The sequence below is a fragment of the Spinacia oleracea genome, chromosome 6, assembly GCF_020520425.1.
Source record: "Spinacia oleracea cultivar Varoflay chromosome 6, BTI_SOV_V1, whole genome shotgun sequence".
Lineage (NCBI taxonomy): Eukaryota > Viridiplantae > Streptophyta > Magnoliopsida > Caryophyllales > Amaranthaceae > Spinacia > Spinacia oleracea.
In genome coordinates this window covers 147,281,418-147,298,689 of record NC_079492.1, presented here as the reverse complement: position 1 = coordinate 147,298,689, position 17,272 = coordinate 147,281,418, and the positions used below count along the sequence as shown (strand labels likewise).

The following is a 17,272-nucleotide window of genomic DNA, read 5'->3' as shown; positions in this document are numbered from 1 at the left end:
GTATGAATGTGATGACTAATGTCTGCAACATAGTACGATGCACGGTTAGCTCTAGGATATACATGGCGTGAAGTATGTAAGCAGATGTTGACATCCTCCATAAGCAACTGAACCTTCCACGAACAAGTAGCACATTGCTATAAAATTTGAATAATTAGTAATTATCTCCTTCAATGAAAACATGTCTAATATGATTTTCAATTCCTAAAAGTAACTTGCGGAGGGAAATTGCTTCTACGAGAAGGGCTGTTATGTCTCTCAAATTGTAAGAGCGACTAGCGACATCATTTCCTAAAGGATCCCTAATAACCGCATCTATAACATCTGAGTTATGACGAACAAAGTTATCTAAGTTGAGTTTAAATGTATTAGGAGTAGGAGGGCCCAGACAACTTGAATATAACAAGGCAGACATTTATAAATATTTATATTTGAATGCATTTCCAAAGAGTCCAGACAAGTACGTGGCACTAAAACTTTGATATGTGCTGATTTTGGCACTATAACTTTTAACAACCCTGTGAAAGTGCTGCAATTATAAACGCTGGGAAATGCAACATCCATGAACATCAACATTAGGACAAAGGAATCATCCAATAACAGCAGTATATTATACATATATATGCTATTCCTGAAACAGATAAGATGCCATTGAATTTACAAGCAGTATATTATACATAAAGATCGGTAATCAGTCAATAAAAGTCAACGTAAATGGATACAAGAAGGCTGTGACCTGTATGAGCCAACAGCAATCTCACACCAGCAAAATATGCAGTCTGAATTTTTCTATACAACATAATTATAGATTTATAGGCATAATCTAACCCAAAACAAGGGTCCAAAACAAGTATGACTGACTGTATGAGTAATTAACTAAGTACCCGAGACTTGACAGAATTTAGCCATAGCATCGAATAGGGTCATTGCACCCTTTCTCAGTGGATTGCCTGAAACCAAACCGGCCACCCTTAGCAAGGTACTGTTGATGGTACTCTTCAGCTCTGTAGAACTTCTTTGCAGGCAGAATCTCGGTCACGATTGTCCTGTTTAAAACCTTTTGTTGAAGGTCCCTTGATTCAATTGCAGTTTGTTCTTGCTCAGGTGTATAGAAGTATATTCCTGATCTGTACTGTGTCCCTACATCATTCCCCTGATACGTAAAAACAGGTCAAGCAGTTAAAACAGTTCTTCTGCATTCCCTCCCCCCCCCCCCCCCTCTCAAATGTAAGAAAAATATGATCTTATTGTTCATGAAATCCCTTAGTAGCTAGTGCTACTCTGTCCCAAATTACTTGCCCCAGTTTGACTAGACACGCTTGCCAATGCACAACTTTGACCACTAACATTTGGTTTGCAAGTATACTAGAAACAAAATATGGTCAAAGTGGATTGCGGGTGAGTAGTGTAAAAAGTCAATATGGTGCAGAAATTTGGGACAGAGGGAGTAAAAGAAATAAGATTGCACATCTTAACAGTTAACAGTTAATAGTTAATACCTCGTATTCACCTTCTCAGCCCCAGAGGAAGTACAAAGAATAATTACATGAACGAAGAATGAGAAGGGCAACACTTCAAAAGTTTAACTATTGATATTTTAAAACTGAGGGCTATCTGTTTTGAAGGAGACTGAGACAAAGAAGAAACTAGAGGATGAGAGCATAAAAAAGAGCATGAAACTTTTTTAAGAAAAAGTATATTAAGGCCAAACTGAAATCCGGAGATTCTGGTTCATGGGGGTGATGCAATTTACAAGTGATTTGCATGCCTCGAGAACATAGTATCTCAAGCATTGAGCGATTTAAATTTTGAACAATGAACCATGTAAAAACAAAGGCACAAATATTCCAAGATGTCAAGTAACTCAAGTTGTTATCTTCTCAACTATCCATGCTAAGGCCAAATCTCAAAGAACAGGGCCAAAGACCTGGCCCACCTTAACCAACATAAAACCAATAGGAATAAAGGCCTGGTTCGCGTCTATTGGCAGGCACTATCCAACATTCCAACAACCAGTTGAACTAGCTGGTATGTCTCAACATGAAAGTCATTGTCTCCCCCCCTTTTTTTTGACATAATCTGTTTGTCTCCCATTGGTAATCACTGTATTGTGGTAATAAAAGCTAGGTCACCATGAAGCATGAACCCCTAGTTGCTCAGTTTTGTGCTTATGCAATTGCATTACTTATATCACTTTGGTGAACTAAAAAGCAGTAGAGTTTCTAGGAATGATTTCATTTCACGAATTACTACGTATTACCAACAATGCGTCAAATCATTGATCGAGTCTGTCCCAAATCAAATGAAGGGCTGATTCAACAAGTTAATACTTAAAGCCTTTTTGCTTCCCATGAACTCTCAAACGCCCATCCTTCTTATTAAAACCAAATATCTTTACTACACCTAAATCTACAATGGCTAGCAACAACATTAGTCTCTTTTACATACTCCTTTACCATCAACATTAGCCTCTGTGCATATAAATCATTCTTAACATCTTCAACTACACCTAGATGATGCCCCACATGAATGATACAATGAATACTACCTAGAAACTCCAATCAGCAGCCAAACCAGCATTCTCCCCCAGCTAAAGTTAAAGTCAGTGGATACAAGTCAATATATAAATACCATGGTTTCCATAGCTAAAGTTATATTAACATCTATACTAGCATTACAGAGCTCCTGCTATTGAATCGACAATTTCAGCTCTCATAAGTAAATGTTAGTCAGTTGGTATTCAACTATTCACCATTCAGTAGAATAAAGGCCCTTCACATACAAGCAACTCAGGCAGAAAAATGATTAACAAAGTACTCCGTATAAGAACAGTGTGACACTGAGACATTCATCCTTTCTTCAAACTCTCATGTTTCCATTTTCAAGTAAAAGTGTAAAACCAAAGGATATGCAACAAAACTCAAGGAAACACCATTCTTTTCCATTCCTCTTATCCAAAACTTCATTGGCATCTTTCCTCAAAAGAAAAAGTGTCTTCCTCTCACAACTATTGTAATTATAAAAACCAAAGTAGTATATGACACTTTTGTGCATCATTCTGTAATCAACTAATTATATGTGCTACATGCTTCATTTAGCCCACTATATACACTTCCAAAAATACCCTCAGCAACGCGCAACTTTTCAGAAAATTTTTCTTGAGAAATTTAACTTTTCAGCTGAATTGAACCTTCAGAAATACACTGTGAGCTTCAGAACATAAAGGCTTCAGTATTCCAATCTCAAGCATGGGCAATTCTTCACTACAAACCCTTGGCATACATTCAAGTTTCAACAATAGCAATCTCCCAATCATTTGATTTAGCAGCCACATGTTTGAAAATCAAATAGTAGATCAATACCTAATTAAGAACGGTGACAACTTTTTCTCCGAACATCTTAGCAAATTACAGCAAACTCAAACCCCAAATTTGAACTGAAAACGCAAGAATTATACCAAGCAAGAAAAAGAACAAAGCAAGTCTAAGATTGAACTTTTTTTTTATGATGGCCAAGATTAAACTATTCTTAAACCCAACGGTAACATAATATCTCAAAGTCATCAAATAACACAATCACACACAGATAATCACATTAATTAACAACAACAATCTGAAAACCCCATGAACATACTACCAAGTACCAACCAATGAAACACTCAAAACCCAGAAAATAATCAACCAAAAAATGTAAAAAAAAGTTCCGAAATTCAATGAAAAATCAAGAAAAAAGGGAACTTACTGAACGGTTAAGAGTAGTAGGATCATGTCTAGCCCAAAAAAGATCGAGAAGATCCTGATAATTACACACTTTGGGATCATACTGAACCCTAACAACCTCAGAATGGTTAGTCATCCCAGAACAAATATCCTCATAAGTAGGATTATGAGTGAGCCCTTGGGTATAACCAACTTCAGTACGGCTCACACCAGGCACCCTTTGAAATGCCAATTCTACCCCCCAAAAACAACCTGCCCCAAATTGAGCAAACTGCTGACCAGGGGCAGGCAAGTCATCATCTGGGCCTTGCGCAATTGCAGAAGAATCCGCCAATGAAGCTTCTACGGGGGTTCTAGAAGCAAAACCCAGTTTTCCAAGGAGGTTGTTCATGGGGTTTTTGAAGGAATTGAGAACAGAGAAAGTGCGAAGTGTTGGTGGGTTTGAGGGTTTTGAGAAAGGGAAAGAGAGACAACGAGATAAGGATGAAGAAGATGAAGATTTATTGAATTTGAAGAGAAGTGGGAGGGATGGAGATGATGATGTTATGGTTTTCAACATTGTTTTTTTCGTGGAAGATAATTTATTGGGAAGGTCAAAGGAATTGAATTGTTCTTGAAGAAATTGAATATGGGAAGTGGCCTAAAATTAATTTCAGGGGTGCAAATTGCAAATGGGGAAAGATTAATCTAGAAATGTTGGTTGTGTGTAGGATTGGTTTTTCTGGAAAATGTTGATGGGAAATTTTGTAAGCCTTATCGAGTGAGGGTGGAATGTAGGGACAATTTGCATTTTGGCAATTTTGTTTGTGTGTGGTTGGATTGACTGACGTGGTGCTCAATTATTCATAGATCACTTTTTGTCTCTCTCTCTTCCCTCTCCTTGATATTTGGATGAGTAGTCCGGATCTTTTGTCAAACGATCTGACCAAATATCATTTCTATTTTTGTAGGTGTTTAAGTACTTTCTCTGTCCCTTATTGTTCGTCCCTTAAAACAAATGTGCTTCATTAAGAAATGAGTAAATAGAATTGAGAAAATTCAAAAGTGGTGTGCCAAATGTATTATATATGAGAGTAAAATTGTAGTCCCATAAACATTTACGATAGAGGGACTATATTTAGGGACGGACTAATATAACAAATGAGGCAAACAAATAGGAGTTAGGTTACAACGTTGTCCACCAACGGGTGTTTGCCCCATACCCACCCCAAAAAGAATGTAAAAGAAAAGAAATTGAAAAAGTTGGTTGGCCCTTAAATAAATGTGTGAAATGGTTGCTAATTTGTTATATAGTCAACGGTAATATAAGTATTGTCATTGTTATATTAAAATACTGTCAATCACCCAGAAAAAAGGAAATGAAATGAAATAGAAAAAGTAAAGGGATCGTTTAAATAAATAGGTAAAAGTATTGCATATTAAATTAATGGGTAAAAGTGTTGTGTATTAAGTGTTATATATAAGTATTGTCATCGTTTGCATAAATATTGTTATTATTGTATTAAAATATTGTCATTGTTTTATTAATTACTGTCATTATTGCCGGTACTTAGTACTTTGTTTGACTTTTCAACGCAATAAGCGAAAATATGGGGCAAAAACCGTGTAACCTACCTCAACAAATAGGGACAAAAGGAGTATTGGTTAAGATTTTGAAGTTCGGTGGTGCGGCTAGTGCCATTAGATTAGCATAGAAGTTCTGAATTTAAAATCGAGTTAAGCTCATACAAACCGAGTTATGGCCTAGCCAAATTTGAATAAGAGTAAGTCACAAGTCACAAGCAAGTTAGGCCAGGTATCTCTAGTACAAATACTCCCTCCGTCCCGGAATACTCGACCCGGTTTGACCGGCACAGAATTTAAAGGTTTTGAATTGACTTATTTAATTTAATAGATAGTAGTTGATAGTAGGGTATTATTTTAATGTAGTTAGTGGGAGGTGGGTTAAGAGGTGAGGTTGGGGGAGAGTAGGGGTTGAATTTTTAATTATTTTTTGTATGGAGTAGGGGGTAGGTGGGTTAATAGCGGTGGAGTGAGAAATAATATAATATTGTTAGAATATTTACATGTTTAGAAACAGGTCAAGTATTAAGGGACGGCCCGATAAGGAAAACAGGTCAAGTATTCCGGGACGGAGGGAGTACCTAAAACAATGAGATATGGGGGAGAGTTAACAAAGACAGCTATGGTACAAGTTGGTTATAACCAACAGTAAGGGTGTTTCACCAAGCTTGTAGAAGAGGTTTTAAGATTCAAAACTGAAAATAGACCTGCACAAATAACACCATATTTAAAAAAAAAAAAAATAGTTTACTGATCGCATGATAAGGGCACATGTGTGTAGGAGATACTTTGTACTCCTACAAAATAGCTTATATATTCACCAAACAAAAAAAAAAGCTCATATATGTTGTACAGAGTACATGCTAAGGCGGTTTTATTTTAAAACAAACCGCCATTTGAGTTGGCGGTTTATATCATCGAACCGCCAATTCAAATGGCGATTTGTTTTAAAACAAAACCGCCATTTGAGTTGGCGGTTTTGTGCTGAATCGGAAAAAAAAAAAAATTACTTTTCTTTCTTCCAACGTGGACGGTATGGAGGAAAATATGTTATAAAGTGGCGTATTTTGAGAATTTAACGGTCTTTAAGCAATATTAAAGAAAATCGCTCAAGTTAGAAAGAGCTTTTGTCAACTCAATTGACTTCGGGTTCACCAAACCACTCAAAATTAGCCAAAATTCATACACATATGTGACATTTCTTTCATATGTTTAATTTTGCTCATAGCCTCACCTGTCACGCAAGTTGTTGGACTTTCTTGTAGGTTGGATTGTAAAGTCTAACTTGCATTCTTGCAGATTTTGATTGTTGGAGTCTTTGATGTCATTTGCTATCTAAAGCTTGAGTTTGATGTGAGTATTGACTAATTCAATTCACCGAGTGATTTGGAGCTCACTCTTGAGGTCGTCCGTTTAGCGTCTGAGAAATAGCTTTCATTGAACCAATCACGGTGTATAGTACTGCTCTGAGTGTGCTTGCATATGCTTGCACTGATGCAACAAGCTGAAACGCACAAGAAACAACGACATGCATCAGCATTTTGGAATGAGATCAACCCAAGTAATCTTTTAAAACATTGAATAAGCTAAATCTGTCCAATTCAGCTGTGAGAAATAAAAAAAAACTATATATGACCAACTACCTATTCCACAGAAGATTGACCTTAAAACCATCATTAAGAAAATGCCACCAACCTACCAAATCCTATCTACGGAGTATTGGGATATTTTTCTTCAAAAATACATTTTAAAAAGGAAAAGAAGTTGATGACGACTTCCATAATCCATATAAGTGATATAACATGATGGATTCTTCTGTTGAACTTGTAAAAAGCCTATTTAATGTAGTGTAACACCTCTTTCAATATTGTTCTTCAGAATTACGACCTTTCAAATGAAGGAAGTAAAACTACCTCCATCTAAAAATTGTTGGACATGTCTGAGTTTTTTGGTCAACCCTTATCAATTTTGACTATGGTCAAACATTATATGATAATCAGAAGCAGCAGCAGCATTATCAGCAAAATCTAGTTAAGAATGGCTCAAGTGGTTCATATGTTTCATCATGGCCATAAAGTTGACAAGAATAATCAACTTGATAATGGTTTTTTAATCCTCTAATGCCATCTTAAAGCACATATCCATATCAAAAAAGGACAAACAACGGTAATGTTTTGTTTGTACTTCTTTTGTAATAGTAGTTGAATTCCACTTTTCTTAATTATTTTTATTTACAGTTGTCATATCTTTGAGCATGTTAGTTGAATTCAACTAGACAAAACTTTGAATATGCTAATTATGTCGTAGCCTTATAAAACTACCATCTGTTCAAAGTTAACTAAAGGCTTGTATATAAAATAATAAAATTGTAGCCAGACAGAGTACCGGGAGCTAGTACCTGGAAAGGTTTCCGTGAATCTGTTTAAGACTCTGCTGACATTTGTTTGCCATTTGTCTGACTTCTGCTTGCAGCATTTAGTACCACGGTCAAAGTGGCTGGCTTCAGTTCCACACCAAGAGACAAAATCAACAAAGATAGATGCAACAGATAACTAATCATGAAAATAGCACTAGTGAAAACCAAATACAAGATATGACTAAATGTGTGTCTTACTGGAGACGGTCTGTTGACTGGAATCTGGATGCTTTGGTATGAACTGCATACTAGAAGCCCATTTTCTTAGATGAAGCCAAACCTGACATAAATTTCAAACCACTAAGAATAAGTCTAAACGCACAATAAAGTTTGAACTGGTTACTGGTTAGCCAAAGACAAAACACACAAAGCTACTACTGTTAGTAAAACCAGATCGAACAGTTTCTTTGCTCATAGTAGAATTAGAGAATCTAAAAACTTGCATTTAAAGCAAGAAATGAATCTGTATCTACCTGTTGGCTTGACTAATTACAAACCAAGTGCTAGGTTGTCTACCTTTCTGTCAACCAAACCAGATTGCCTCAGCCCAATGCGGTTCAATTATTGCGGACCCACATCCTGAAGGCCTTAACATGCTCAAGCCTCAATCTTTGTGCTTCAGTTGTAGCATCTGCGGCCTTCAACCTTCTGTAAAGATTCTTATGAAGCCTTATAAACTCCTGCTTATACATCCATCTATCAGTATACATAGCTTGCTCTTTCATACAACAAAGAACATCCAGTACTCTCTCAAAGTAGCCTCCTCGAAGAAAATTTAACAGCAGTAACTCATACAAATCCCTGTTTGCAAGTGAACATCCATGATACATAAACCTTTTGATGTCACCCCACAAGATGGTATTTTCCCGATACATTTCTAAAGATAAGTAGCCTTCTACCAAGTACGCGAAAGTTTGCACTGTTGGCGGGATATTTAACTCCTGCATTTTTCTGTATATTGTCTGAGCATCCTCCATCATTTTGGCCTTACAGAAGAAATACATAGACGAATTCAGCTCATAAACTTTAGACGAAGATTTATATTCCCCGTTCATTTCTTGGACCAAATATTCAGTTAATTCTGATTGTCTACCGGTAATTGGTTCAACCACACTTCCATTTAGTACACCTGTAATACAATTAGATACCATCATTTCATCAGATGCATTGATGAGCAGACCAATCCTTTTAATTTGTTTCACCAGGGCTTCTGCTTCCTTGGACATATTTTTTCTGCAGTAGGCATTCAACAGTAACATATATGTTGAGGTGGGAACAGACATGTTAGCCATTTCCATATCATCCAAAATATCATGAGCAGTCTCAAGGCAACCAGAATAAATGCACGCATGAATAACATCACGGCAGAGACTGCCTTCTTGATCTGAACCCGTCTTCTTTTGAATTGCAGCAATAAGTTCCGACAATTCACTAATCCTTTCTCTTTTCTTGTATTTTATAATTAGTCGTGCCCACCCTTTACTGGTAAGGACAAGTTTTCCGTTCTCAAGAACTACATACTCCTCTTTTCCTTTTGCGTGAACAACAAAATCCTTCTGCAGCAACTCAAACATAACTTGTACTTTCAAACCTTCTTTCAAATATGGGGGACCAATAGGTACTTGACAGGGCTTCATTAGGTCCTCAGTTGGATGCTGAGGACGTGATCCCCAGAGAAGATAAATATCTGCAACAAGTCTGGCAGCAGCATCAAGATCATCAAAATCATAATGCAAGCTCAATAACTTGTCATAGAATTGAACATAATGTCGAGAAAGTGGCAAAGAAACTCGATCTACATACTCTTTGAACTTCTTCAACTCATCCCTTAGACCATTCATTTCATAAATGTAAGTGAACAGAAGAACGGAGTGTACATCAGCTACTACTCTTATTCGTGCCATTGCCTCTATTATCTTATTTCCTTTCAGTGATGATCCAGATCTTACACAAGCCTCAAGAATAAGGTTGAAGATTGTGGTACTAGGCTTCATTAACATGGCACATTCAGATCTCTTTGCACTAAGATGATGGAAGAGGTCACAAATTTCAAGTAGGGTATTCGATGCCAGACATTCGCCAGCCTCAGTCTTTACCATATGCATAAACACAGAACACAACACATCCACTGGGGGAGCACTATTTCTCTGCACCATGAGTCTAATTACTTTCGATGCAAGGACAGGCATCTGAGCTCTTCCGAGTGAAAGGCAAAGCCTAGACAAACTATCATGCTGAAGTGATTCAGTATTTTCTTTTGCAATTTTAAATACTAAGTTGCACACTTTAGGAAGTGAGCGGTGGTCAGATGAGTAGGAGAGTCCAGAGATCACCTTACTCAAAACAGCAGGAGGAGGAAAACCATACAAACTCTTAAACTTGCTAAAAACTGCCCATACCTCATAATCTTTGCAATCCAACAATGCACTTTCAAGCCTTTTCAACATAATATCATGATTAGAACCTTCCCAACATAGCTCAGCTTGCTCAGTGTAAGTAGAAAATCGCTTGAGACAAGCAATATTACATTGTCGATAACACAAATCCGTTTCCTGATAAGTTCTAAAGGAAGATTTATTGATATGTGGGTTGTGGATCACTCCTGATACAGCCTTTTTAATGTTTGAAGTAACAAGTAAATTGAAGATGGAGAACTTGATCAACCGTTGATACATACTTATCACTTAAAACCAAGTATAATGCCATGTAGACACATCACACATGTAATACTGTAAAATGTATCCATGAAGAACATTTTCCATCATCTATCAAATATAGTGAATGCCCTGCCTCATAAAATCTTGGATACATGTGATGATATTGACCTCATTTAGCTCATTCCATACTACAAAGGCCTGTATTACACATTCCACAGCAACATTATTTATGCGGGCATGCATAAAATTGAAACTAGCATCAAAATTCATTAACTAAATCAAATGATAAAAATTGGGCATGAATCAACAAAATTAAGTTCCCAAATCTACCTAACTACAAGTCTACAACTATATTGAGCACAACAGGAGGGCACACCCAACCTGACCCAAGGGCCAGGATAAGGGAGAAAAGGACCATTTTCATAGTTCTCCATCTTAACATAAAAGGGTTATAAACATCAACCAGTGAAATTAGGCTGATTGGTGGAAGTGGTTCAGTGGTATTGTCAATTTTTCATCAATTTTTTTAAGACATCAGGGGTTCTAACCCAGTACATTGTCTTCTCATGAACTAAACCACTACCAGCTACATTTCCTCAAACTCCATAATTCAAATCAAAAAAATTGCCCAACTTCCTATTCAATCAAACTCATGAAAAGGATAATATGATTTTCAACTACAATGATGAAGTGAGTATAATTAGACATGAGCCAACAAAAAACCCAACATACTATATTAAATAAGATTCTATCATTTGAAACATCATACCAGGCAAAATTATCATCCCCACATGAGACTAAACACCTTTTTTATTATCTATGAATACAATTAAATTCAACAGCAAAATCCAAAAATCGGTATAAAATAGACAAATAAAGAAAATAAATGAGGAAAAGAAGTTATACACTGTCGTCAACACCGAGAATATCAGCGGCAGAGAAGGAGAGGTGGTTGGAATTCCCCAAAATTGAAAACTCTAGGTTTTTCATCCACAATGGCAGAGGCGGCGCCGCCGAATAGAGGTTGTGATACAACTAGAAGGTGGCGGTTTTGTTAGAGGGGAGTAGTTAGGGTTCCGCCAAGGTAGTTTGGAGATGAAAGCAGCTGCGAGCTGGAGTTTGAGGAGAAGGAAAGTTCATTTGGATTTTGGAGTTTTCCTTTTTTGTTTTGCAGAAATTACTCTGTATTTTATTTTTATTTTTTTGAGGGGACCAGATAGGTAGATGGATTACTAAATAATTGTAAATAGTTGGAGGATTTTTCAAAAGCCAATAATTTGATGGCAATATCTATTTTGATGCATTTGGAGTGGTTTTTACGGATTAAAAAATTAAGTTAATAACTGAGAAATAAAAGTAAAGGAAGACTAAGTACGAGTACATCTTAAAATTGAAAGTAAGGACTTGAAAAAGATTGAAAATAGTGCATATACGTGCGCGGTTCTTTAGAGAATCACATGATACAATTTTTAGTATATGATGACAACATGCATATAGGTACGATTAAAGCAAAAAATAGAGATACATTATTTCTCACCCCTACAAATGATAGCCGACACCACAATTAATCAAACAATATGATGGTGGAGGATTGGTGAGCATAGTAGTTAATTAGTTGAATCGAGAAACAAATAAAATTAGGTTTTAGAAATCGAATTACCTCCACAATCAATTCATTAGCTTACTAAATTACCAAGATCTTTTGAAAACCAACCCTAACCCTCTATTAGAACAATTAATATGGTTACAAATTTAAGATAATTGCTCATTCCAAACAATGTTAATTCATCCACTCTAAGCAATCATTAAATGATGCGTCTAAATGTTCATGTACTCTAAGGAGTTGACCTAGTGGGAAAAATCGATGGGTTGTATACAATAGATCATATCTCTAGAATTCACTCGCGCCCATTTATAATTTGTAACACCCTTATATCTCACTAGTTGTTGGATTGCGTGCGATCCTCCAAGATATTGAAATCAATCGGCAAAATGAAATCAGCAAATAAAAAGAGTGATAAGGAAAAAGAACCTGAAAAACTGAACTTCGCAAAATAATATATACGAAGTATATAACAATTAGACAAGCATTACATGATTCATCAATAAATACGTGAATATGGTAGGATTGAATGATGTATAACTTAGGCATGCTATAATATGCTATATACATGTACTAGAAAAGAGAAAGAAAAGGAAAGTACTCCGTAAAGAACTATGCAAAAAATACAAGCAATGAGGTTTGAACCCTAGATGGCTTGCAACACCAATATAGAGCTTTTAAAGGGAAGCTTTGGAAAACACCCTCTTTATGAATAGTGAATATCATGGATTTCTCACCCATATCACTATTGATAATCAAAGTACTCCAAACACATGTATTTTAAAAGTTTGAGATTCGGACCATAGAAACACCAAACACAAATGAAAAATCAACTCCATCTGTAAATAACGAATTTGTAAAGTGCATAAAAATCAAGCTAAGCTTGGTTTAGTGGGGATAATTATATTTTCCAACCTCAACTTTTGTGTTCAAAGTCCAATCCCAATAAAAACACTTTGAAAAGTATGTAGTCTGCTAACATGAATCGGAATAACTCGGTTAACTCGAGAGGGGTTCGTAAGCATTAGGGGCCAAAGAAAAAAGAAAACAATACCAACAAAATAACAAATCATGAAAAACTTGTGCGACTTTCGATTTATGTGTAAACTAGTGTAGTACCCGTGCGATGCACGGTTTAAAATATTAATATTAAATTTGCATATCTAAACTACAGCTATAGATAAGTCATAAGTATCACTAACATAGAGCTTATAGATAATCTTCTTATTAAAATTTATAATTGATAGATATGTTACTCCCCCCATTCCGTTGGTTATTTATTTTAAAATTTGAAAAAAAAATATGGGTACGTAAAAAATTTATTTTCTTCCCCTTTCATCACATGTTTCAATTAAGCATAAAGTTATTCTCATCTGCTCTTTACTTTAATAGTATAATACACACTTAATACTCCCCCCATCATCTAAATCATTACCCAGATCATTTAACACTAATCCCCACCATATATACTTTAATCAGCTAGAGATAACTTCGAATCGGGGTGGGGTTGGTCCCTAAATTCTCGCATCCTCTGCCCGCCACCACGATAGGTACGACACTCATTCCTGTCCTAATCCCCGCCTCACATGCAGAAAACAATTATATCCCCGTTTATTACCGTTCGTGTATCCACACCCTCCTCAAACCTAGCTTTAGCCCTAGGGGACGAGCTAGTGTTTAAGATGTGGGGTCATTAATTTGACCCCATTTGAATGTAGATGTTTGATAAATTTTTAAAAAATCAGAAAATTTGTAGTTTTTTAATAATAAAATCAACTTTGGCAATTTGCATCCACTAAAATAAAGATTTTTTTCTACCCACTATTATATTATTTTGGATCCGCCACTGCCTAGACCCGACATCATTTTTTTGGTAAAAGAATTTTGAATTTTAAAATTCTTTTGTGGAGTATTTGGTAATTTGGTTGTCTGATTAAAGTAATGGAGTAAATAAACCAAACATTATCAAGTGTAGATTAGTAATACTTGTTTTTACTATAATAGCTACTCCCTCCGTTTCTTTTTGTTCTTTACGTTTCCTTTTTGGATGTTTCAAAATGTTCTTTACATTTCCTTTTATATTATCACATAAATGCTTTAATATTCTAATCAAAATTTGTGTTCAATGATTATTTTAACCAATTAAATTCATCGGGTCATTTTAACTTTCATACTTTTTCATTGGGACATTAAAATTTCTCATTTTCTCAATATCATATCAGAATTTTGATAAAAGTGAAAACATTATAAATAAATGTAATTTGCCTTGTTTACATAAAAAAGATAGAGGAATCTCAATGTACATTAATTAGTCGTTAATAAACGTGTAAAAAGCCAAATGTTAAGAACAAAAAGAAACGGAGGGAGTACTATATTAAACTACAAACTAAATTAATATGTAGAATGAGCAAATCTCTTTATTGTTATATTGACTAATATTGTATCCCTATATTTCTCCGTTGCCCTTCTAGCTAGCATAGATGTGACATAAACATTCTCTAAACTCATCATTTCTACAATTACCTCCGTTCATGCACTTAAGATCTTTACGCTTTATGTTTTAGTCATTTCCTAAAAGTTCTTTCCACTCTGGTTTATTCCATTGTAAGCATATAAATTTTACATAAATTCCCTCATTTTCCCACCACAACATTCAACTAACAATATTTTATTATAGGAGTATGCTAACCACAAATTATTCACTCACACTACTTTAATACTTAGTTTTCACCCACTTGCATTGTTGATTTATTTAGCACCATTCTATTCAACTTATTTTGTCTGAACTTATATTATCTGAACTTATATGAACTCATATGAACTTAACTAAACTTATCTGAAATCACTAAACTTATCCGAATTGGAAAAAAATTGTCTGAAATAAAATTATTTGTGTAAAAATGTATGAAAAAAACTTATTTTTATGAACTTATCTTAATTGAACTTATTTTATCTAAAATAAGTCAAAATAAGTCGAAAAAAACATAGCCTTATAGTCACACATTTTCCTATTTGTTACCCGCATATATCATCACATACTCACCAACGTTCTTAAATTATGGTTCAGATAGTTAACGTAAAGATCATTCAGGAACGGAGGTATATATGAATATGAAGTACGTCTAATTCAAATAAAAGTATATACTTATTGAAGAAAAATGTAATATAGTTATATAAATCTGTTGATCCTTGTAAATAAATAAACATACTCCATTTGCTTCAAAATAATTATACAGTCACATGCCATAATAAATATAGTATGTTTATTATTCCGTAATAATTATTCTATCTTTTTTATTAAATGGAGTAACACACGAAGTAGCGAGGCTTTTAGTTTTTGGAAAAAATAGAAGATATAGAATTTCTTTTGTTGGTAGATAAGAGATATAATATTTAACATAATTTATAACATTTACTTATGGTGCAAATAATTAACGTAAATATCATTTGGGAGCGGAAGTAGGAATACGAAGTATGTCTAATTCAATTAAAAGTATATATTGATTTAAGAAAAGTGTTGGGTTTGCTAATATGTTGGTCCTTGTAAATAAATAAACATACTTCAATTCGTTTGTTTCAAAATAATTGATACAGTCACATGTCATAATAAGAGTATATATGTTTGTTATTCCGTAATAATTATTCCAATTTTTATATTTAATCGAGTAACATATAAAGTAGTCAGACTTTTAGTTTTAGGAAAAATAGAGATAAAATATTTTTATATTTGGTAAATAAGAGATATAATATTTAACATAATATATGAATGTTTGAGAATACAAATATACTGGTAATTTAATTTTTTTACGTAAACTTTATAGGATATTTATTATTAACATGATCTTAAGAGTAGTGAATAATATTTTCATGGGGTGTATATTTTTCCTTATGTAAGACAAAGTAAATTTAGATTACTTATTTTAATTATTTAAAAGAGAGTCGAACCATAAGATGACATTTGTCATCACCACATTAATTTCCTCTCATTTAGTATAATATTATTATTTTTTTTGGTAAATAAGAGATAGAATATTACATAATATGTAACATTTAATTATGGGGTGCAAATAGTTAACGTAAAGATCATTCGGGAGCGGAAGTAGGAATACGAAGTATGCATGTCTAATTCAATTAAAAGTATATACTGATTTAAGAAAAATGTAAATTGGGTTAGATAATATGTTGGTCCTTGTAAATAAATATACTTCATTTGTTTTAAAATAATTGATACAGTCACATGTCATAATAAATAGATTATATTTGTTGCTACGTAATAATTATTCATTTTTTCTTAATTTAATCAAGTAACATATAAAGTAGTCAGACTTTTAATTTTTAGGAAAAACAGCAGAGATAGAATATTATATTTGATAAGTAAGAGATAGAATAATTAACATAATATATGAATATTTAAGAATAAAAGTATATTGGTAATTAATCTTATTCTATATTTGGAACGATAAGATCTTAATATTATATTGTAGATTATATTTAAATATCATATGAATATTCTATATTAGATTTCTAACTATATTCTAAAGTATCTAATAATGTAAATATATTAACAAAATAGTTTTTTAAAAAATAAATATATTTTTTACACAGGGACACTTGTCAGCTCCAGACTGAGCGCCCTGTGTTTTAGTAGAGTACTAGTATAGTACCCGTGCGATGCACGGTTTAAAATATTAATATTAAATTTGCATATCTAAACTACAGCTATAGATAAGTATCACTAACATAGAGCTTATAGATAATCTTCTTATTAAAATTTATAATTGATAGATATGTTACTCCCCCCATTCCGTTGGTTATTTATTTTAAAATTTGAAAAAAAAATATGGGTACGTAAATAAATTTACTTTCTTCCCCTTTCATCACATGTTTCAATTAAGCATAAAGTTATTCTCATCTGCTCTTTACTTTAATAGTATAATACACACTTAATACTCCCCCCATCATCTAAATCATTACCCAGATCATTTAACACTAATCCCCACCATATATACTTTAATCAGCTAGAGATAACTTCGAATCGGGGTGGGGTTGGTCCCTAAATTCTCGCATCCTCTGCCCGCCACCACGATAGGTACGACACTCATTCCTGTCCTAATCCCCGCCTCACATGCAGAAAACAATTATATCCCTGTTTATTACCGTTCGTGTATCCACACCCTCCTCAAACCTAGCTTTAGCCCTAGGGGACGAGCTAGTGTTTAAGATGTGGGGTCATTAATTTGACCCCATTTGAATGTATATGTTTGATAAATTTTTAAAAAAATCAGAAAATTTGTAGTTTTTTAATAATAAAATC

The 17,272-nt window shown here is 34.2% G+C and overlaps 2 protein-coding genes across 3 annotated transcripts; both read right to left on the bottom strand.

The window, feature by feature from the left end:
- Positions 1–575: 575 nt before the first annotated feature.
- Positions 576–5,814, bottom strand: LOC110781763 (peptide methionine sulfoxide reductase A1). The gene is made up of 2 exons (XM_021985814.2): positions 3,742–5,814; positions 576–1,153 (listed from the first exon to the last, which is right to left on the bottom strand). Exons 1-2 carry the CDS (start codon positions 4,276–4,278, stop codon positions 902–904), a joined length of 789 nt encoding a protein of 262 aa, XP_021841506.1. The 5' UTR covers positions 4,279–5,814; the 3' UTR covers positions 576–901.
- On the bottom strand, positions 992–11,531 carry LOC110781765 (pentatricopeptide repeat-containing protein At4g17616). 2 transcript variants are annotated; one of them, XM_021985815.2, is made up of 6 exons: positions 11,262–11,531; positions 8,172–10,553; positions 7,897–7,978; positions 7,681–7,782; positions 6,517–6,786; positions 992–1,153 (listed from the first exon to the last, which is right to left on the bottom strand). In XM_021985815.2, the coding sequence occupies exon 2, from the start codon at positions 10,371–10,373 to the stop codon at positions 8,256–8,258; it is 2,118 nt and encodes a 705-aa protein (XP_021841507.2). In that variant the 5' UTR covers positions 10,374–10,553; positions 11,262–11,531; the 3' UTR covers positions 992–1,153; positions 6,517–6,786; positions 7,681–7,782; positions 7,897–7,978; positions 8,172–8,255. The 2 variants fall into 2 exon arrangements, with proteins under 2 accessions (XP_021841507.2, XP_056687496.1); XM_056831518.1 differs by lacking the exon at positions 992–1,153 and adding an exon at positions 4,307–5,989.
- Between the last annotated feature and the right edge of the window lie 5,741 nt (positions 11,532–17,272).